The sequence below is a fragment of the Stegostoma tigrinum genome, chromosome 3, assembly GCF_030684315.1.
Source record: "Stegostoma tigrinum isolate sSteTig4 chromosome 3, sSteTig4.hap1, whole genome shotgun sequence".
In the NCBI taxonomy this organism is placed as follows: domain Eukaryota; kingdom Metazoa; phylum Chordata; class Chondrichthyes; order Orectolobiformes; family Stegostomatidae; genus Stegostoma; species Stegostoma tigrinum.
In genome coordinates, this window is record NC_081356.1 from 89,919,125 (window position 1) to 89,942,385 (window position 23,261).

At 40.4% G+C, this 23,261-nt stretch overlaps 1 protein-coding gene across 8 annotated transcripts in view; it reads left to right on the forward strand.

Moving 5' to 3' along the window:
* The first annotated feature begins 698 nt into the window (after positions 1-698).
* fam172a (family with sequence similarity 172 member A) overlaps positions 699-23,261 on the forward strand; it is a 534,183-nt gene continuing 511,620 nt past the window's right edge. For 4 of the 8 annotated variants that reach the window (XM_048526905.1, XM_048526910.2, XM_048526911.2 and 1 more), the window contains exons 1-3: positions 911-998; positions 2,266-2,407; positions 12,692-12,793. In XM_048526905.1, coding sequence (XP_048382862.1) covers positions 2,299-2,407; positions 12,692-12,793 — 211 coding nt within the window. In that variant the 5' untranslated portion in view covers positions 911-998; positions 2,266-2,298. Of the gene's footprint in view, positions 999-1,087; positions 1,114-1,251; positions 1,328-2,265; positions 2,408-6,412; positions 6,520-12,691; positions 12,794-23,261 lie in introns of those variants that run through there. The other 4 variants (XM_048526906.2, XM_059644752.1, XM_048526909.2 and 1 more) reach the window with 4 other exon arrangements.

The window sequence follows — 23,261 nt, forward strand, 5'->3', positions numbered from 1 at the left end:
CTGTTATCGTGTGGCAGATTTTGTAACCTATGTATTGGATTTATCAATCATCTCAACTCCATCAGGTGGACCTATGTCATCAACAAGCCCTGGAGGGACTGCTTCTGAGAGTTTCAGAAAGTGTTGTCTCACGTCGAATTTATATGGTATTTGTTATTTCAGGTGGGATTTCATCGTATTGCACAGTATGTAAACTGGTGCATTAGTTTATATGGGCAGAATTGTCTTTTGATACCTAAGTCTGGCTTTGACATTGGTTCCTAGCCAAATTCACACAACTGGAATGTCTATTCACGTAAAGTCTCAATGTTCGGGGATGCAATCTAACTTTGTACCCTCATCTTTTGCAGTTGCTTTAAAAAGCAACCTATCCAGATGTGTTATGACGTTCCTCTGGTGCGGGTGAGATTTCAACCCTAGCTCAGAGGGACACTAAAACTGCACACAAGAGCCCTTCTTACGTACAGCGAAAACATCCACTCCCTTGGCTCTGCAATCTCCAGATGTGCTATCATTCCTATTCGTTTGCAGACGCAATCACAGAGCACAACTTAAAGCTCTCAGCTGAACACGCCAGATACGAATAAACATCTGAGAATAGCGCAGAAATAAGTGGAAAAGAACGGAAAACGACCAATTGTTCCAAACCTACAGTGAGTAGAAAGCGCCCTAATGTTACAGGTGACAAGTGCTGGCTGCAGGCAGAGATCACGTGGCGACTCTCTCGCATCATCAAACCTTAAAAGGGGATAGGAATTTCTCAGCAAGAAAAGTGACCTTAACCGTGTCTCTAAAAGAATAGAAACTGGAGTTCTGCCTTCAACAAAGGACTGCGCTCCTCGTGCTTCATTACAGGTTTTCAAACATCCTTCAAATTCGAGCTGTCCACAGCTACCGTTGAGCTAACGCTTTGTCGAAGTGGTTGCCATGGTGATGTCTGAGTTTCCGGTTCCGCTGTGGTTAGTCTCATGTTGTGGTGTTGTACGCTCGGAATTGGGGTGTGTGTGTGTTTTGTCGCTTTTTCAGTGGGTTTTTAAAAAAGAATTATTTGTTTTTGGACGGTTGGGATGTGGTCCTTGTGTGTATCGGAGGAGAGCTGTCTCTTGTCGTACAGTGCGGCGTTTTTCTACTAGCGTTGGGGCCGCGGTTAATCGGGCGCGCGTGTACGTGCCGGTGTGTGCTTATGTGTGTCAGACAGGCAGGCAGATAGATAGATAGTGCGGGTGAGAGAAAGAATGACAGGCGATATGGTGCGATGAAACTGACTTCCCGCCCCGTTCATCAGGATGATCGGGCCAACTGACACATGGCAACCCATAGGCCTCAGGTCTGAGCTCCAGCACAGTGTGTCACTGCAAACATAGAAACACAAACACCAATTTACACCCCCGTGCTCTCTCAGCTGTTATGCCGAGCTCTCCAAAGCACATAAATAGGCCTCGTATTAAAATGTCAGATCGTAGAACCCCTTGCCTCGTTTCCTGTCATATGGTGCACTCTAGTGAAGCATACAATCTTGATTTGCATTCCCTAATGGTTTCGTTAATACTAAGGGCGTGGCCAAGAATGGGATCACGAGAGTTAACAGTCGTTATATTTTAAATTACGGAAAAATTAAATGTGAAGCATTTTCACTTTTCAGATTAAAATAAAGTGTTCGGGGAGGGGAAGTGAAAAGTTATTGTTCAGTAGATAATTGAGTCAGGACATGTAATGTTGCGACTTGTTTTGTGAAGTTTGAAACCAAAGCTTTGATTATGCAAGATTATTATTCTGAAACTGGGTTCACAATGCCCGATGTAACTGTAGTGCTAAGGGAATGAACGTCACCTTAAAAAAAATGCTTTTTAAGCGATAGAAAATGCAGGATAAATGTTTAAATTAATTCTCTCCACTTGATTTTGAGATTGAATTACAGATTTGAATAAGACAAATAAAATTTCAAGTAAAGATTAATTTGTGTCCAACCTAATTCCTACATGTTAAAAGTTCATTTTTAAATTTGTGAAGAGTTGTACATTGTTATTTGATTAATGTTAATCACATCAATCTCAATAAATTTCCCCATTTAATTTTTAAAGAATCAAATTTACTAGTTGTGGATTTTATTTCTAAAATACAGGTTAACTTTGCATGCTATTACTAGCTCTATTTATTTTGAAGAAGGCAACATTGTATTTTCTAAACATTTCAGTTTCATGGTATTCATATTTACTGATTGATTGTCTGATAGCTAATGTTTATTTCTGTTCGGTATCATTTTAGTCCTACCTAACTTGATCAAGTGAGACTGATTGGATGCGTGTTTATCTGGTCGTTTCTATCATTTCAACTGTGTGGATTGCTATGGCACAAAACCAGCCTGGAGGGCCAGAGGAAAAGGACAAAGCTTCAACAGCATTAAAAGGTTAGCAACACGAACAGATTTTGTCTGTTGAATTCAAACTAATGAAACTAACACTGTAGATAGCTTATAGTAATTACTGTGAAGGATCTTGAGCACACAAATCTGTTACAATTGAAGTAAGTTCCATTCCTTGTTCCACTCTTGCATTGAACACATGAAATTTCAATTTTAAAGGAGGTGATTTCCGAATTGTGTGTGTGTGTGTGTGTGAGAGAGAGAGAGAGAGAGAGAGAGAGAGAGAAAAGTAGAGACGACTGTCTTGACATACTGATTCCAGACTGTGTTCCAAGAGGTTTTCTCAATAGATCTGTCTATGGTGTCAGATGCCTCCAGTTGTTTTGTCCTCCTCTGCGTGGAAGCTGTCCCACAACAGGGAACCGTGATAGCATTGGCTGCAGGTTTAGACTCCTTCTGGGTCCGAAGTAAATTGTTTGGAGGAAATGCAGTGGTGACAGTTGTCACCACCTGGGTGTACTTAGTGACGATGGAGATTGGGCACTTCTTCCTTACTGCACCGCCATCTGACAAGCATAGTGTCACGTGCCTTGTGCTGTCCAAAAGTTGGAGTTGGTGATCCCATTAAGCACAAACAGGAGGTTGAGATATGATAGGGGAGCAGGGGATACTGTGATGTGATGGAGGGAGGGGGTAAAGGCAGCTGTACTGTATTAGGGAGGGAGCAGGATGTATTGTAGGGGCGGCAGAGGAGGAAGAAGCTGCAATGTGTAGGGAGGTGGAGGATAAAGTGGAAATGGATGCTCTGAGGTGGTGAAGGGAGAAAGAAAGAGTTGGTGGATGATGGAGGTGGAGGAGGGTGTGGCTGGAATGTGGTGGGTAGAAGAGGACCAGCTGGAGGTGGAAGGTGGATGAGGAGCCTGTGGCAGGAGGAGGACAGAGTTTAGAAAGGGTCAGCAATCTATATTCAGACATAGATAAGGGGTCATCAGTGAGAAAGGGGGAGGTCAACATAGGACTGAGGGTGTTGTACTTAAATGCACAGTACACAAAACAAGGTAAATGAGCTTGTCACAGATTGAAATTGACAGCACAATGTTGTAAATTTCAAATGACACGGCTGCAAGGCGATGAGGGCTAGGAACTAAATATCCAAGGGTACGGGTTCAAAAGGATGGGCATAGGGTTGCCTTATGAGTAAGAAATTAAATTATCGCAGTGGAAAATACCAAGATAGGATTGGAAGTTGTGGAATCTGTGGGTAGTGTTGAAGAACTGCATATATTAAAAACAAATACCCTGATGGGAGTCATGTACAGGCCTCCTACAGTAGTCAGAATGTGGGGCAGAAAATAAACCAGGAAATAGAAAAGGCGTTTAAGCTGTACTATTAACAGTAATTATGGGAGACGTCGTAATGTAGGGATCTGGGAAAATCAGTTGGTAGTAGATCCCAAGAAAAGAAATTTGTTGCATGTCTGGAGCAGTTTGTGGTACAGCCCATTTAGGAACAGGCAATTCTGGATTTGATGATGTGTAATAAGGGAAATTTGATTTGGGAGCTTAAGGTGAAAGAATGCCTAGGAGACAGTGACCATAATATGAAAGAATTCATCTTACAGTTTGAGAAGTTGAAGCTGGAATCAGATGTAAGGCGTTGCAGTTGAGTAAAAGAAACTGTAAAAACATGAGAGGAGCTGGCCATAGTTGATTGCAAGGGGATCCTAACAAGCAGTAGTAGGATTTTCTGGGGCTAATTCAGGAGGCACAGCAAAAATTCGTCCCAAGGAAAAATCATACAAGGCAATCACGGCTAGCAAGAGAAGTCAGGGATAACATAAAAGCAAAAGAAAAAGCGTACTATGTGTTGAAGATTAGTATGAAGCCAGAGTATTGGGAATGCTATAAAAGTAAGCGTAGGATGACTAAAAATCAAAACAGGGGGAGAAAATGAAATTTGGGGGCAAGCGAGTTAGTAATATAAGTGACCATTTATGTTGCAATTGTAAGAAAGGAAAGAGTGGACTTCGGGCTCCTGGAAAATGAGGCTGGAAAAGTAGTAATAAAATCAGAAATTGCTAGAAAAACTCAGCATGTCTGACAGCATTGGTGGAGAGAGAATAGAGTTAACGTTTTAGCTCCAGTGACCCTTCTTCAGAACCCTTTTTTAATTTTTTTGTACAGAGTGCAGTCAGTTTAGCAGGAGGTAGGTTGGAATGGGTGAGAGGGTAGAGAAATTGAGGTGTCCAATGTCTTATCAACAGTCCTCAACAAACAGTTCAAGTGCGTGTAAAAGGCCAAAGGAAAGGGTCCAGGTGGAGAGAAATTGCTGGAGGCAAATGAAGGGATCTTTCGGATGGGGGAAAAAACTCTTGTCCAAAGAATTGGGTTGGATGTGAAGGTAGTGAAGAGTTCAGTGAGATTGCGTGCCTGGAATTTATTAAGGTGGGTGCGCACATAGATAAAACTAAAGCTAGAACATTCAGCGTCAGAGAGTGGAAAGTCAGAAAGGACAGTAAATACACAACAGGAGGTGGGGTTGGGAGTGGTTAGGAAGGTTCTGGAAAGGTGTAGGTATCCCAAAGTTACATCTTGTGTTAATTAATACCTGAAAGGCAAAGACACAGTATCTTATTGAATGTTGAATGAGCCAGATAATGAATGAAACTAGGAAGTCATGCTGCTTTGAGCCAGCATGAGGCAATGCTGATGGAGAGAGGAGTTGAGAGTGTACATGTGGTGAAGCATACGGTGATGCATGGTAATGAATGTGGATCTTGTGATGCGGTGAGAACAGCTCACAGAGATACCTGTGATCCTGGGTGGATTCAAGACATGAAAGATGAAACTCATGTGAGGTGAGTCAGCAAAAGGCAGAGACTGACAATGAGTTTTGGCTGTAGAAACGTATTTTTGCAAATACGTTGTTAAGCACCAGGAGTGACAATGGAAGTAATGACAATGAACAAGGTGAGAAAGAAAATCCTGTTGGGGAGAGAGAAGCAGAACTTCAAGGTCGGAATACTTGGAAGAGATGTGGCAGTGAGTTAAACATTAAACAAAACCAAAGAATGACGGATGCTGGAAATCAAAAACAAAATCAGAAATTGCTTGCAAAACTCAACAGGTCTGGCAACATCTGTGGAGACAAAGCAGAGCTAATTTCTCAGATCCATTGACCCTTCTTCCGAATCAAGTAGTAGTAGTAATAATGGAGAAGTAGTAACAGGAACAAAGAGATAGCAGAGGAAATGAATAACCCTTTGCATCAGTCTTCATGGTGGAAGGTGCTAGTAGCACACTAGAATTTCGAGAGTCTGTCACAAAGGTGAGTGTAGTCAGCATAACTGAAGAGAAGCTGTTAGGGAAGTAGAAAAGTCTGAAGATGGATAAATCACCTGAACTGAATGGACTATATCTCAGGTTTCTGAAGGAGATAGCTGAGGAGGTTGTAGGGGCGTCGGTGGCGATCTTCCAGATTCGCTGGGAGTCAGAGAGGGTCCCAGGGGACTGGAAAATGGATAATGTGATATGCTTCTGTTTAAGAAGGGAGGGAGGCAGAAGATGGGAAATTATAGGCTGGTTAGCCTGACCTCAGTCGCTGGTGAGATGTTACCGCCCTTTATTAAGGTTGGGATTGCTGAGTACCTGAAAGTGAATAGCAAAATAAAGCTGAGCCAGCATGGTTTTGTCAAGGGGAGGACATGCCTGACAAATCTGTTAGAAATGTTTGAGGAGGCAATGAGCAAGTTATACAAAGAAGAGCCAGTGGATGTGATGTATTTGGTTTTCCAGGAGGCCTTTGTCAAGGTGCTGCACAGGAGCTGCTAAAGAAGATAAGTGTCATGACGTTAGGAGCAGGATGCTGACATGGATAGAGGATTAGCTGACTGGCTGAAGGCAAAGAGTAAGGAGAAAAGCAGTATTTTTCAGGATGGTAGTTGGTGACTGGTGGAATTCCACAGGGATCAGTATTGAGACTACAGCTATTCATGTTGTACATTAATGATCTTCGTGAAGGAACTGAGAGCATTGTTATTAACTTTACAGCTGACATAAGAGGTGGAGAGACAGATAGTTTTGAGGAGACGGGAAGGCAACAGAAGGACATGGACAGGCTAGGAGATTCGGCAAAGAATTGGCAGATGGAATACAATGTGAGTGTGTGAAATTATATACTTTTGACATGAAGAATAGAGATGTAGACTATTTTCTAAATAGGAAAAAAACTTCAGAAATCTGAAGCACAAAGGAACTTGGGAGTCCTCGTTCAGGATTCTCAAACTGAACATGCAGGTTCAGTTGGCCATTCAGAAGGCAAATGAAATGGTAGCATTCATTTCATGAGAGCTAGAAAATGAGCAGAAATGTATGCTGAGGCTGTATAACACTCTGGTCCAACCGCATTTGGAACATTTTGAACAGTTTGGTTCCCTGATCTAAAGAAGAACGTGTTAACATTGGAGGGTCCAAAAGAGGTTTACAAGAATGATCCATAAAGTGAACTACTTGTCACATGAGGAGTAGTTGAGGACTCTAGACTTGTACTTGATGCAGTTTAGAAGGGAGATCCAATTGAAACGTAGAGAACACAGATGCTTGGATAGACTGGACATGAAGATGTTTCCACTAGTAGGCGAGACTCGGACTGAAGGGCACAGCCTCAGAGTGAAGGAACGACCCTTTAGAACTGAAATGAGGAAGAATTTTTTCAGTGAGAAGATGGTGAATCTGAAGCACTCATTGCTGCAGAAGGTTGTGGAGGCCAGGTCATTGAGTATACTTAATACAAATGTTTAGGTTCTTGAATAGTTAGGGAATCAAAGGTTGAGTAGAATGCAGGAGAAAGGGGTTGATAAATATATCCGCTATGATCAGATGGTGGACCAGACTCTGCACCAAATGGCCTAATTCTCCTTTATTTTTTGGTCTTACGGAGGCAGTTGCGATGTGGTGAAGATAGGAGTGGGGAATGCAGTTGTGAGGAAGTTGCCTGGAGTTTACCACATTGACTGCGGGCACCATGAATTCTCACTCCACCGCATCAAATGTGGGCTAGGAAACCTGCAGATGGCAGATGATCTGGTGCTCCTCAGTATTAAACAGGACTTGAAAGAAGCACTAAGGGTGGCATTGTGCAGAATGTACTCCGGATGGGGATTTCAGTGAACGCCATCGAGAGTGGCTCGGCAGCAGCACTGCTGATTTGGACCTGACCAGGTCAAAGGAAATTGCTGCTAGATTGGGTTTGCAACATGAGAGAAAAATGTACTCTACCTCATCCTCACCAATTTGACTAGATACATCTGTCCATGACTGTTTTGGTAAAAGAGACCACTCACAGTCCTTGTGAAGACAGAACTTCATTTCCACATTAAATTGTGTTATGTGGTGCTATCATTGTGCTAAATGGAATAAACTTCAAAGAAATCAAACAATTCAACTGTTTGTTAAGCTCATTGACCATCCTTTTGTGCCACTAACCCTACCAGAATTGGCCATTGAGTATACTTAATACAATTACTTAATTATACATTTTGCATTCATGCCAGATTAAAAGTGAGTGCATCATATACCCGCTGTGAAATGGTGAACTATGAGCAAGCTTCTGATTCATTACTGTCAGCTTTGTAATACCACCTAAGATAAGTTTCACTCCCCAAAAGATCTATTTTCAAACTTTATTCAGTATTGATACACATGAATGACCTCACATATTTTGCTACAATTGTGTCCAGTTTCATAATCAATATTCAGAACATAATTTGATCAGTACAGTCTTATGCTGGGTGTAAACTCTCTTTTGGAAGACGGGAGAAGTAAATAACAGCGTAAATTGAAACACAGCCGTTTTAGCTGTCGTAAAGTTGAATATCCCACTATTCCAGCCGAAAGGCTGTTAACTGCGACAAGCTAGTGTTATTATAAACATGGTAATAGGTCAGCAACCTACCCGCATATTGATCGAGAATACAAGTTTCTAACAATTGGATTAGTGGTTTATGGACATCCTAGCACTTGAAAATAACAAGGTTAGCAATCAATTTAATACATTCCTAGATGTTAATATAAAATTGAACCTAAGCGTGCAGCTGTTACCACTTTTTTTTTGGAATGATAGATGTTGATGGAGCACTTTTACTATATCCTTTAGAACTGTTGGGATAGCCAGTCTATTTCATGGAATATGATAGTTACAGGGTAGTTTTTTTTTCTTGTGACTTCTAGGAGGGAAATTGCATTTAAGGTTTTCTTGACAATTTCTGGATTTTGGAGCAGTTTATGTTCATCTTCCCAGTCTATTTGTATAATTACTAGACTCTTAAATTAATCACAGAGAGATAAAACAGTAGTTAAGAGATCATAGAGTATTTCTTAGCATTTCATTGTAGTTTTATTACCTTTGCAATAAAATTACAAATTCCAGAATGTGAAAAATGAATCAACGAGAATATTGAAGAACTTCAAGTTGATCTAGAAACAATAATTCATTTTAGATGAGAAATAGAGCAATGGTATGTTTTTGAAAACACCTTTTTTTTATGCTTTATTGAGGTATCTAGTCAACTGGCTGAGGAGCTTTGGTGACTTTGGAGAACCCACTGATCCCATTTTCTTGGATTTTAGAAAATGTCTGGCTTTGTGATTAACTGATCAGAGGGCATTTAAATGATGCAGGTATAGGGGTGAATCTTAGAGCTTTGTAGGGAGCATCAGTCCTATATTAAAATGGTGCAGGCTACTTCATTTTGATTAGAAAGCTAATTACTTTGGTGATTTTATTTAACTTGACTCATTTTGTTAAATCAGAAGAAGAAATGTTTTCATAGGGATGCATTAAAAAGGGACACAAAACATGGAAATAAGAGATGATCGTTGAGCTCATCTAATATGCTTTGCCATTCAGCCATAGCTGAACTTGGACTTCATTTTCACTTTTCCACTCATTCTCCAAATTTCTTGATTCCCCGAGAGTCCAAAAATCTGTCTTTCCCTGCCTTGTATATATTCATTAAATTCAGCGAACTGAGTAGAAAATGCTAGATGAATGCAGGATACAGCATTGTGTTTCTTTCTGATTCTGGAATCTTGCATTAACCAGTTAGCTGTCTGCATTTGTTTATTTCCTCCCCCAAAGTCTGCATGTTTTCAGTATGCTGCAGTTGCCACCCAGATACTAATTTTCTTCAACAAATACGACATGCTGGAGAAACTCAGCAAGTCTGGCACCATTCTTTTTATTATTTATTCACAGGATTTGGATGTCATGGGCCAGGCCAGTATTTATTGCCCTTCTCTAATTGCTGTTATGGAGCAGACCAGATTACCTCAAAATATGTTATGAAGGTAGTGTAGACCCTAAGTTTTTTTTATCTTTAAAAGCAAATATGAAGTATCCCCTCCAGATGTAATGCAATTGGTCAAACTACTCAACATTAGACAGAACACATTTAAATAGTGTGTAGTAAAAATACAACCAAAGATAAAGGAATTTAGAATAATAACTCAGTTGGAAACTTAATAGAATACAAGATACAGTAACTATTACTAATTAGCTGTTCTAGTTTAGTAACATCCCATAAACACGCACCTTGGTAAAAAGGGAAAATTCAGACACTGATTCTTGCATGCAGTTCTCAAGGCTAGGAGGGTAAAAAAATTTAGAAAATTCAGAGCATAGCAGCCATGAGACATTCACTGAAGCTTTCAACTCTGTTGAGACCCCAGTAGCTTCTGATGCTACTGAAAAACCAAAACCCAGAAATTCTGAAGAAGAGTCCTGACCCAAAACATCAATTTTCCTGCTCCTCTGATGCTACCTGGCCTGATGTTTTCCTCTAGCTCCACACTGTTATTCCAGAAATTCTAATATGTCCGAGGTGGCCACATCCTTTTGGGCTGCATTAAAAAATTCCCAAGGCCTTCCCAAACTGTTTACTCAAATGGTCATCATTAGCCAGCTTGTTACCTCTCCCATACAACCTCTCTTCAAAGAAAGCCAGGACAAAACTCTTAAAGTGACAGCATTGTCACATTGCTCTGAAGGTAGCTGAGAGTCAATTAGAAATTGTAGGGTCACTAACCACAATCATTTAGTCTCCGTTGGACTCTTGGGAAGTGAGTCTGGAGTCACATGGAGACCAGATTAGGTAAGGATGTTCGATTTCCTTCCTGAAGGGACATTAGTGAAGCAGAAGGTGTTTTCTGTTAATAGGCAACAATTTCATGGTCAATGTTAGACTCCTAATCCCAGATTTTTGTTTGAATTGAAACCAGAAAATTATCTGTGCCTCTGGTTTAATCATCTGGTGATAATACTACAAGGCCATCATCTGTCCAAACTTAATATTTCAAGTCTCTTGTTGCTGAAGGCAGGTCATATTGGGCTTGAAACATTAACTGTTTTTCTCACTCTCATAGATGCTCACAGACCAACTGAATTTCTGCAACATTTTCTGTATTTAATTCAGATTTCCATCATCTGCTGTCTTTTGCTTTTATTTACCTAATTTTTATTTTCAAATATAAATCCATTGCAGAGTCGATGTGTGGGACCTCTCTGTCAATCATGTGGACTCACTTCATAGGTTGCTAACAGCTGTCCACTTGGGCTTGCATGCTTTTGTTCTGTAATCCTTCCCACATGGTCTCTCCAGGATTTTAATTTGTGGGTGAGCCTAAAATTAGTGAGAATACTGCTTATTATGTTGTTGGCAAAATAGTTTGATATCCGGTGTACTTTGTTCAGTTGGGCAAGTTTGATTTTAGACTTGATAGACTTCTGAAGTTTGCCTCAAAGGAATCCACTAATCTCCAATATAACCACAGTCCTGTATTCCTTGCTCATTGTACGTTATGTGGGAAAAAAACCTCTCTAAATCAAAATGTTTAGTTTGCATTCAGTAAACTACAAAAGAATAAATGATTTTGACAGGGCTTTTATCACCCACTGATGACAGAACTGTCAACACTGAGTAAATATGTACAACTATGTTCCACAATTGATCCATTTCCTTTCTCAGATGATCTTTTAAATAAGGTATGCCTCAAAAACATTCAGAAAGAACTTCTTCTAAATACTAAACTATATAAGAAACACAAATCCTAGATCATTCTTTCAGAGTGAGCCATGTCGGTATGTATAACAGGCATAGATGTAACCTGTTAAGAAAATGAACTTATGTGGAAGAATTTCTTCACTTGGTATGATTATTGTAAAGAAATACCTTGTCAAGGCAGAGGAGGGAAATCTTGCTCATTCTTTCTCGAACATGGTGAGTAATTTAATTGTACATTGAAAAATACTGAAATAAAGATTTTCATTGGACAGTGTTATGTAAGCAGCTAACTGTGAATGTTCCAATATTAAATATGTGGGCATGTAACTTTTGACTTGCCATCTGCACATGATTCTCTAATTAATTGTGAAACTGAATGTCAAAATGTCATGCTGGATTGTGTCATGGAGAAGCTTTGTGAGACTGCTTTGAGTTGTATGTAGCTCAATACTTTGGCAATGATCTTTTCCCCCTCAACTTTACCTAAGTAGGTAATGAGAATATTACCCCTTTGACTTTTTTGCTGAGTGGAGCCGTATTCACAAAATCTTGAATAATCAGCTGATTCATTTAACACCATAGGACATAGGAGAAGAAGTAGGCTATTCAGCCTATCAAATCTGCTTTGCCATTCAATGGGATCATAGTGATCTGAAAACCCTCACCTCTACATTCCTATCTTTTCCCTGCAACTGTCTAATCCCTTACTGATTAAAAGTCTGTCTGTCTCCTCTTTGAATATGCTTAATGGCCCAGACTCTCAAGCCCTGTGTGCTAAAGACTCATACAGATTCACTACCTTCTGAGAGAAGGAAGTCCTCCTCATGCATTTCAAATATGCAATCCCTTATTCGGAGATAATGCCACCTGGTCATCAACTCTCCCATGAGGAGAAACAACCTCTTCAAATCTACTGCATCATGTCCCCTACGAATCTTCTATGTTTGAATACAGTTGCTTGTTATTCTTGTAAATTCTAGTGAGTACAAGACCGATCTATTCAATTTCTCTTCGCAAGTATGAAGGAACTGTCTTACAATCAGCCCAGTGAACCTTCTCTGGATTGGGAGATGTTTTACTGCATCCAAACTTGCTCCATACATACATTTCCCTTTGTCAGTATGTATTTACAACTGTGTATTTGAAGGGTATCTGGCTGTTCCAATCCCCATTAAAACATTGTCAAGTACAGTCAAAAGGTTTATGCCAGTTTCATATAGCACAGTATTGTTAAAGATTTTTTAGTTTGTTTTATTATCCTTTTTTCCAGATTTATTGTCTAGGATAGACTTGGAAGAACTTATGAAGAAAGATGAGCCACCTCTTAAGTTTCCTCAAACACTTGATGAATTTGAATATGCATTTAATGAAAGTAAGTCAGAAATTGAGTCTGCAGGTAATAAATATATCATTCAAGTGCTACATTTTCTGCATATTACTATAGAAATCAATATTTAGCAGAAAGGGAAAGCAGACATAGAATCATAGAATCCGTACAATGTGGAAGCAGGCCATGTGACCCATCAAATCCACAATGACTGTCTCTGAGGAGCATTCCTCCCAGATCCATCGCCTTATCCTGTCACTGTAACCCTGCATTTCCCATGGCTAATCCATTGAGCCTGCCCACCGCTGGACATGATGGGCAATTTAGCATGGCTAGTCGACCTAACCTGCATATCTTTGGACTGTGGAAGGAAACCACAGCACCTGGATTAAACCCACGTAGATGCTGAAAGAATATGTAAGCTTTACACATAGTCGCCTGAGGGTGGAATCCTCAGGGATAGAGGCTGGAATGCTCGGGTCCTAGGTGCTGTGAGGCAGCAGTGCTAACCACTGAGCCACCTTGCTATCCCTACGGGGATTTAGTAGGATGCACTTCAGAGTGCAGACTTGATAGGCCTATGGCCTCTTTCTGTGCTATGATCTGTAAACAGATGTTCCTGAAATAAAAATTAGGAGATTATTATATTTGTTGGTAAGACGCTATGCATCCTTGTAATTGGATGGAATGTGAAGTTACCATTCACTTATTTTTAAAGAACATGTGGAGATTTTATCTCCCACAAACTACGGTTGAGAGAAAACGTTGTAGTGTAAAATTCTGAATTATGTGAAATTCTTGTATATAGTTTATCTCAGACTTTGTTGCAGCACCACAAGGAATTCCTAAGATAGTTGTACTTAATTGCATAGACAAATCCCTTTCTGTTACATTTTTCTACAGTTTTTCACCATTTGAATAATATTCTGTTCTTTTGCTCTCCATTTTAAAATTAACGTCTTTATATTTTTCCCATATTACACTTCGTTTGATATTGTTTTGCCCACTTAATTAACATATTAATATCTTTGTAATTTGCCTTTCCATCTATCTTTGTGTTGTCTGCAAATTTGACTGCACTAAAATATATGTTTTGCAAACAGTTGCAGTCCAGCACTGACCTCTATGGAATCCCACTGTTTACAGTTTGTCAGTCTGAAAAAGAACCCCTTATCTCCACTCGCTGTTTCTTGTCTACTAGCCAAATCTTTATTCATGCCAATATACTACCTCAACATTACAGGCTCTTATCTTAGACTTAAACAAGGTATCTCTCAAGAAGTTAACACCTTCTGGAATTCCACGTACACCACATCCACTCCGGTTGAGAATTCCTCGAAAGACTAATAAATTAGTCAGTCATGAGTTCCCTCTTCATGAAGCCATGCTGACTCTGCTTGATTAGATTATGATTTTCCAAATGTGCTATGGGCTGTGGCCTCCCCTTAATCTGTTTTAAATTCTCTTGAATCCTTGTAATCTTGCTTCTAAGGTGGAGAATTCCACAGGCTGACCATTCCCTTGATGAAGAAGCTTCTCTTCATTTCAGTCCCACATGTCCCATACCATATCCTTGGACTGTAACCCTTGGACTCCCCAGACAGGAGCAGTCTTTCTGCATGAACCCTATCTAGTCCGATTAAAATTCTATAAATTTCCATGCAGTCCTCCCCTCATTGTTCCAAACTCCACTGATTGCTGTCAACATTTTTGTATTATCTGTCACCTAATCCAAAAGTTGTCGTCGTGTGCACTTTTGAGCTGAGCAGGACTATTTGATAACCTCAGAACATGTAGATGATTCTCTAATTCCTTCTACCTCATGACTGAGATCCTAAGCTATAACTTTTTGTCTTATTGAGGTTTATTTTCAGTTTTTTTTTGTGTGCACTGGGTTTCGCGCTCTCTCTGTTAATTGTTGCTGGGTCTTAGCAGTTACTTCAGTTAATTTACATTAGTTCAGAAGATGGGTTTCTCAAGAACAGCTAGAGAAGAACAACAAATGCTGACCTAACTTATGTCACAAGAATTCATTTTAAAATTTCACCTGACCCGTGAGTTTTTTTGAGGACCTAATACTTCTGTTAAGATTTAAATAACCCATCCTTGCAGCATGTGTGTGTTCTCCTAACTCTGGGTGACTTCTCCTGAATTGTTTATCCTTATTCCACATTGAATAGCTCTATCTTCAGTCACTTTATGTTGAAGACATTATCAGTGTGACTTTTGTCCCTGCTTCCAAAACATTCCTTAAATCAACTTATGTTGTTTACTAGCCAAGAATGGTGAGATGCTAACTTGAACTTTAGAATAGCAATAAATATAATTATATTATTTGAATGTTCTATCACCTTGAACTGCCAACATTTTTGTTCTTTGAACAGAAGATGATACTTGCATTGCTGAGAGCAGAAAAGCTGGGTTTAGATGGGGGAGGCGGTGTTGCAACCATAATGTCACCGGATCAGTATTCCAGTACTCCTGGCTAATGTTCCGAGGGTTTGGGTTTAGTTCCCACCATGGTAGACAATGAAATTTGTATAAAAAAAATCTGGAATACAAAGCAATTGGTAGCCATTGTCCATTCACTGATTTTTGTTTAGGTAAGCAAATGTGCCATTCTTTCCTGGTCTGGCGTCCTTGTGACTCTGGACCCACAGCAACGTGGTTGGCTCTTTTAACGATGGGCAATAAATGCTGGCATAGCCAGTGGCACTCTCATTCCATGAACAACCAATGGAGACAGACAGCATGAATGTTTCGGGTCTGTAATGGCTCATCTAAACTGGGAAACGTTACAAATTGCATACTTTAAGCAAGTTCTTTGGCAGCAAAAAATTAGGAGGCAGATACTTGGCGATTATTCAAGGAGAATATCTTTGATAGGGTGGAAGATGAGAGAAATTTAAATGACACATACTATGACCGAGAACAGAATTAGAACCAATAGTTGCCATCTTAAAAAAAGGAATCAGTGGAGTGGTTGTAATTTGAAATCATTGATTTCAATTGTTTCCATATCTGTTTGAATTTGCATTCTTCTGCTTATAATGCTTCCTCTTCCAGCCTAATGAGTTCTGCCTGTCTTCATCTTCCACCTTGACAGCCCCCTACACTTAATGATCATCCTCCACCATAGCTGCCACCAGAAAACATTTTATTCCTTCTCATCCTATTTAGCATTCTGATGATTCTGCTCTGCCTATGGTACTTTGTCCACTCCTATATCACCCCATGCTCATGATCCCTTGCAAGCACAGGCGATGCAACATGCCTCTTTCTTCCTTTGTACATTCCATGGATCCCAAATGCACTTCTAAATGCAACAGTGATTTTCTTTCAATAAATTGTATTCTATAGTTACAACACTGTGTGTACTAAACTGAGGAGAATAAAATTTGGATAACAACATACCATCTTTGTCTAGTCTGCATCTAGACCCTAAGTTTCTGATTGCTTGAAGATTTGTTTCTCCATTCCACTCCCACTCTGACCTTTTTATTCAATGCATGCTTGATGAGTAGCACTTCCCATTTTCACTTAGGCACTTTATTCTCTTTTAGATCCAACAGATCAATTTCAAATAAATGTCCCAATGCCTCTCCCCAGTGTTATGTTGAAATAGAGTTATGATGATTTCGTGATTGCTTTTTTATAGTTTCTCCAGACCCTTTTTTTTGTCTCATTACCATTTCAGTTTGCTATGCCTCATCACCCTTTTGTTTGTCATTTAGTCAATCCTGTCTTGCACACCTAACCCATATTCCTGCCTAACCCTAACCCACCATAGGTCTTGCTTTTTCTTTGTTCTTTCCCCTATTTCCCCATTTCCCTATGATTTTACATGTTTATGATGTGCTGAGATGGGGAAGGTATTTGTGGTTTTAGCAGACTTAAAATTAGATAAGTCCCCAGGTTCAGATGAGTTTTATCCCAGGCTGCTGTGGGTGGCAAGGGAGGAGATTGCAGGAACTCTGAACAATTTTCAGTTCCTTTCTGGACTCAGAGTTGCCGGAGGACATGTGATAGAATTATTCAAGAAAGGTGATTGGAATAAACCAGGGAATAATCCATCAGTGAGTCTAATATCTGTGATAGGCAAACTATTGAAAAAAGTTCTGAGGGAAAGAATTAATCTGCATTTTGAGAGGCAAGGATTAATCTTGGATAGTCAGCATGGCTTTGTCAGGGGGAGATCGCTTTTGACAGGTTTGATTGAGGTTTTTCAAACAGGTGACTCGGCATATGGATAAGCATTGTGCAGTAGATCTAGTCAACGTGGACTTTGGCAAGGCTTTTGACTAGATTTCACATGGCAGACTGGTCAAGGAAGTATGAGCCTATGGGATCTAGTGCATTTGGGCAAAGTGGATCCAGTTCATCTGCAAATTACACTTCAACTACTGCTGAAATCAACAGCTATGTAAACAGTGTTAATAATGAGTGACAGGTAACTTGCTTTCAAAACATGATACAATCTTCCAAGAATCCTTGCCTCTTAATTCTTTTCTCATTTCGGTTTCCTATAAAAATTCAGACTGCATCCTCGAACCATTTGGTAAGCAAGATTTCCTTTTAATAAACCCACGTTAACCCTATTCAATCTTAATTTTTTTTGCGGTGTTTGTAGGGTGGGCTGGTTTACATGGTGAAGGCTTTAGACTCTCATCATTAAAAACAATCACCTAATATGCTAAATGCTAGCAAAATTGCTTTATGGAAAGAGGTATAGAAAATACAAGTTTAGATGCAATCATTAATCTAACTAAAATCTTTGAACACAGTTGGAGCATTGTTTACGTCAGATATATGGGCTGCAGCTGTATGACATTGGAGATGGCTGATCCCATTGTGAACTGCAATGACCATATCTGCAGCAAGTGTTGTTTGTTGAAGAAACTTCAGCTCAGAATTAATGAGCTGGAGTCTGAGCTTTGGACACTGTGGCACATCTGGGAGGGGGAGAATTACCTGGACGCTGTGTTTCAGGAGGTAGAGTAAGTATCACAAATTCTGTCAGTGGGCAGAGACAGCAGGGTGTGACTGTAAGTGAGGCAGGTAGAGGGATCCTGCTTCGTAAACAGAGGAATCTCAGTTCTTGACCTTGCCGAACATGTACAATGTACTTGCTCCCTGTGTGGATGAGGAACAATTGTAGGGAGGATGATCCAGCTGACAATGATACTGTGGCCCGGGGGACCATTCAAGAGAGGGGAGTAAAAAGACAAGTGGTAGTTGTAGGGGATACTGTAATTAGGGGAATAGATTACATTCTTTGTAGGGGGATAGAGTCCTGAATGGTACGTTGCCTGCTTAGTGCCAGGATGACAGACATTTCTGACCAGCTTGAAAGGATATTGGAAGGGGAAGGGGAGAATCCAAAGAGAATCTGGTCCACTTCAGGACAAACAACATAAGCAAGACTAGGAAAGGGACCTGTTTTAATGATTATCAGTAACCGTGAACTAAATTAAAGATCAGGTCCTTGAGGGTTATAATCTCCAGATTACTGCTCGAGCCGCATGCATATTGGCAAAAGAGCGCATTAGTATGGGGAGTAAACATGTGGCTAAAAGAGTGGTGTGGGAAAGAGGGGTTCCTTTTCATGGGGCACTGGAATTAGTATTGGAGCAGGAAGGATCTGTACCGCTGGCACAGTCTCCACCTGAACTGACCTGGGACTAATGTTCCAGCAAAAAAAATTAAAAGGGTGGTTAACAGGACTCTAAACTGGAAAGTTGGCGGAAGTGAAGGATAAAACTCCAAGAATTATAATGACCAATGGGAAACAAAGCAGGCTAACATCTGTAGGGGTGGATTCAACCGCATGGTAAAATTTGAAAAGAAAGGAGAGCTCAGCAGAGACTATTAAAGTTGCCAGCACACAAAATAGGACAGTATTTGGAAAGGATTAGGAATCCATCTTCAAGCATACTGGGTAAACCAATGACAACGAAAAGAGGGATGGTAAATACAGACGAAAGGTGTTGTATCTGAATGCATGCAGTATGTGAAGAAGGTAAGTGGTGCAGATCGAAATTAGGAGGTATGATGTGCTGGGCAGCACGGAGACGTGGCTATAAGGGGTTCAGGACGGGGAGACAAATATCCAAGCATATACATTCTATTGAAAAGACAGACATGTGACAGAAGAGGTGAGGTTAGTCAATAACAAGAAACAAAGTAGGGGCAGATGGTGTAGAATCTGTGTGGGTAGAGTTGAGGAACCGCAAAGGTTAAAAAGCCATGGTAGGAGTTGTGTATAGGCCTTCAAACAGTGGGTAGGATATGGTGCACAAGGAACAACAGGAGATAGAAAAGCTGTGTTGGAAAGGCAAGGTTAAGTGATGATGGACTAGGAAAGTCAATTTGGCAGTGGAGCACAAGAAAAGGAATTTGTGAAATGTCTACAAGATAGCTTTTTGGATCAGCTTGTGGTGGAACCCACTAGGGAACAGACAGTTCTGGTTTCAGTCTCATGCAATGAGGCAGACCTGATAAAGGAGCTTAAGGTCAAGGAACCCTAAGGCAGTGACCATAATATGATAGAACTTACTCTGCAGTTTGAGAGTGAGTGTGTGGAATTAGATATAACGGGTGTTAAATAAGGGTAGCTACAGAGCTGGCCAGAATTGACTGGGAGAGGAGCCTAGCAGGAAAGACAGAGGAACAGCAAAAGCAGGAATTTCTAATAGTAATTTGGGAGATGCAGGAAAAAGAAGCATGCTAAAGGGAAGATGAGGCAATCATAGCTGACTAGGGAAGTCAGGGACAGCATAGAAGCAAAAGAAAAAATATAAAATGTGATGAAGGGCAGTGGGAAGACTACAAAGACCAACAGAAAACAATGAGAAAGGAAATAAGGGCGGCGAAGATTAAGTATGAAGATAAGCTAGCCAGTAATATTAAAGAGCATTGTAAGAGTTTCTTTAGACATATAAAGGGCAAAACAGAGGAAAATGTGGACATTAGGCCACTTGAAAATGACACTGGAGAAGTAGTAAGGGGGAACAAAGAAATGGCTGAGGAACTGACTAAGTTCTTTGTGTCAGTCTTCACGCTGGAAAACACGAGTAATATACCAAAATTCAAGAGAGTCAGGGGCACAGGTGAGTATGGTGGCCATCACCAAGGAGAAGATGCTAGAAAAACTGAATGGCCTGGAGGTGGAAATGTCACCTGGACCAGATGGACTATACCCCAGAGTTCTGAAGGAGATAGTGGAGGTGTTATTGGTGATCTTTCAGGAATCGCTGGAGTCATGGAGGGTTCTGGAGCAATGAAAAATAGCTAATGTGACACCCTCTTCTCCCTTCTCTCTTCTCTTCCCACCCCCCCCCCCCCCAACCCAGTTTAAGAAGGGAGTAAGGCAAAAGACTGAAAATTACAGGCCTGTTAACCCGACTTGGTCATGGATAAGATTTTTGAGTTCATTGTGAAGGATGAGATTTCTGAATGCTTGGAATTGTACAGTAAAATAGGGCAAAGTCAACATGGTTTTGTCAAGGGGGTGTCATGCCTGACAAATCTGTTAGAATTTTTTGAGGAGATAATGAGCAGGTTAGACCAAGGAGAGCCAAAGGATGTTATCTACCTGAATTTCCAGAAGGCCTTTGTCAAAGTGTTGCACAGGAGGCTGCTGAGTAAGTTAGGGGCCCGTGGTGTTAGGGGCAAGGAACTAGCATGGATAGAAGATTAGGTGTCTGGCAGACAACCAAAGAGTGGAAATAAAGTGGTCCTGCTCAGGATGGCAGACAAGTGGTGTTCCACAAGGGTCAGTGTTGGGGCCACAACATTTCACCTTATATATCATTGATCTAGATGAAAGAACTGAGGACATTCTGGATAAGTTTGTGGATGATGCAAAGATAGGTGGAGGGACAAGTAGTATTGGGGAGGTGGCAAGGTTACAGAAGGATTTAGACAGGTTAGCACAGTTGACAAAGAAGTAGCAGATGCAACATAGGAAAGTGTTGACGTCATGCACTTTGGTAGGAAGAATAGAAGCATAGATTATTTTCTAAATGGGGAGAAGATTCAGAAATCTGAAGTGCAAAGGGATTTGAGAGTCCTCGCCCAGGATTCTCTTTAGGTAACTTTGCAGGTTGAATCAGTAGTTAGGAAGGCAAATACAATGGAAGGATTTATTTTGAGAGAACAAGAATATAAAAGCCGACATGTACATCTGAGGCTTCATAAGGCTCTGGTCAGACTACATTTAGAGTATTGTGAGCTATTTTGGGCCCCATACCTCAGGAAGGATGTACTGGCCTTGGAGGGAGTCCAGTGGACGAGAATGATCCTAGGAATGAAAGGCTTAACTTATGAGGAATGTTTGACGACTCTGGGTCTATACTTAATGGCATTTATAAGGATGATGTGGGGATTTAATTGAAACTTAGAGTACTGAACGACCTGGACAGAGTGGATGTTGGGAAGATGTTTCCATTGCAGGAGAAACTAGGATCTGAGAGCACAGCCATAGAGTAAAGGGACGACCCTTTTAGAATGGAGAAAAGGAGAAATATCTTCAGCCAAAGTGAATCTATGGAACTTATTGCCATAGAAGGCTGTGAAAACCATGTCATTGAGTATATTTAATACAGAGATAGATAGGTTCTTGATTGTCAAGGGGAATAAGGGGAAAATGTGGGAGAGACTTAACAATGATGATTGAACAGCAGAGCTGATTTGATGGGCTAAATGGCCACATTTCTGCTCCTACATCTTATGTAGGAGAGGGTTCAGGCCTCTTAGTCTTCTAAACCTGCACCTGCTCTGCCGTTTGGTGTGACCAAAGTTGACATATCTCATTCCCACACTATTTCCCATGTCCTTTTCATTATTAACTAAGTAACTTTCTATTTCTGATGCACTTTTGGATTCTGCAGTATTGGAAAGGAATGAAGTAGTAGAGAGGCTACAACAGAGATTGGCGAGAAATTAAGTATAAAAGAAAAATGTTGCAGATCTAGCAAATCTCAAAGAAAAGCAGAAAATGGAGGAATTTCTAAACCAGTCTGACAGAATGTAGAAAGAGAAGCTGAGTAAATATTTCAGATCAATGATTTGCGTCAGAACTGAAAAAGAGAAATGTACTAGTTTTTAATCAGGTCATATGGTGGGTGAGGTGTTGGAGACAAAACAAAAAGTAAAGTTAGTAGCAGGGCAGAAAACAGGAGACCTTAATGACAAAGAACTTGTTGGGACACTCTCAAACATTAGTGATATAGTAAGTAAAGAAATAAAGGATGTGCCCAGAAAGGTTGAGTGGCTGAATAATGAACAGTTGCTGCCCAAATGCTAAATAGGGATGCTGATACCAAAACTTAAACATGCAAAGAGAGAAGCAACAAAATGGCAGGGGGTGTGGGTGTGGGAAGAAGCGCAAAGATTGCAGACTGAAATTGTTGAACTTAATATCCAACAGGCTATAATGTGGATTTTTGAAAGATGTGGTTTTGTTGCTTGAACTTGTATTGTTGGAAAAACTGTAGTCCATGAAGGACAGATGTTGACATGAAAACAAGGTGGAGAATTCGAAAAGACAGGCTAGAAAAAGTCTGTGTAACGCTTGTATTCAGCAAAGCAGTCACCCAATCCGCATTCATTCTCTCTATTGAAGAGTAGACCACACTGTAAATAATGAATGTGAATACACAAAATTGAAAAGTACATAAGAGTACTGATTCGCCTGAAGAGAGTTAGGCTTTAGATGGTGACGAGAGAGACTGTGTTGAGTAGACATTGGAACTCTTGTATGAGGGTTTAGTGGGAAGGATATGTGGTTTTGATATGATTTGAAGAGTGGATCAGAGTGTTACGGTCAGAACAATTCCTTCGGAATTCTGAATGCGTAGGTAAAGATGCTTTTGGTGGTTGCTGAAAGAGGTGGAAATGGCAGAGGGTCAGTACATCTATGATACTCTGGACAGACTAAATACTGGTTTGTTGACCTTGTTACAGAACTCCTCCATGACCCTGAGGTTCTGCTGTCCTTCAATTTTTTTTATTCCTTACCTTGCTTCCGTTATGACTTCTTTCAGCTCATTTCAGTGTGGCATTTCATTGAAACTCAACATAAGCTTGAGGAACAACACACATTTTAGATTCAGCAATTTACACCTTCCTGGACCCAGAATTGACATCAAAAATTTTGGAATGTAATTTAGACCTCTCATTTTGCTGCTTCTTTGCTGGTGTCAGTCAGTATTGCTTTGCCTTTTCTCTCCAGCAGCTTTTATTCCTCGGCTCTTGATAACCTCTCTGACGTACGTATTTGTTTCAATGCTTGTCACGTTGCTACTCCCTTTTGGCTCTGCCCACCAGTGCTTATCATTTTAATGTCTTCTGTTTTCTGCTGTACTGTAGGCTGTTCCTTCAGTTGTTTTATCTACCTTTTGGTTACTTCCAGCATTTTCCTGATTTTTGCAGAAATCTGCTGAAAAAAGAAGTATTGCTAGGGGCCATTTTTGCCAACTTCCTTTCCCATGTGTACCCCTTCCCAGCACTT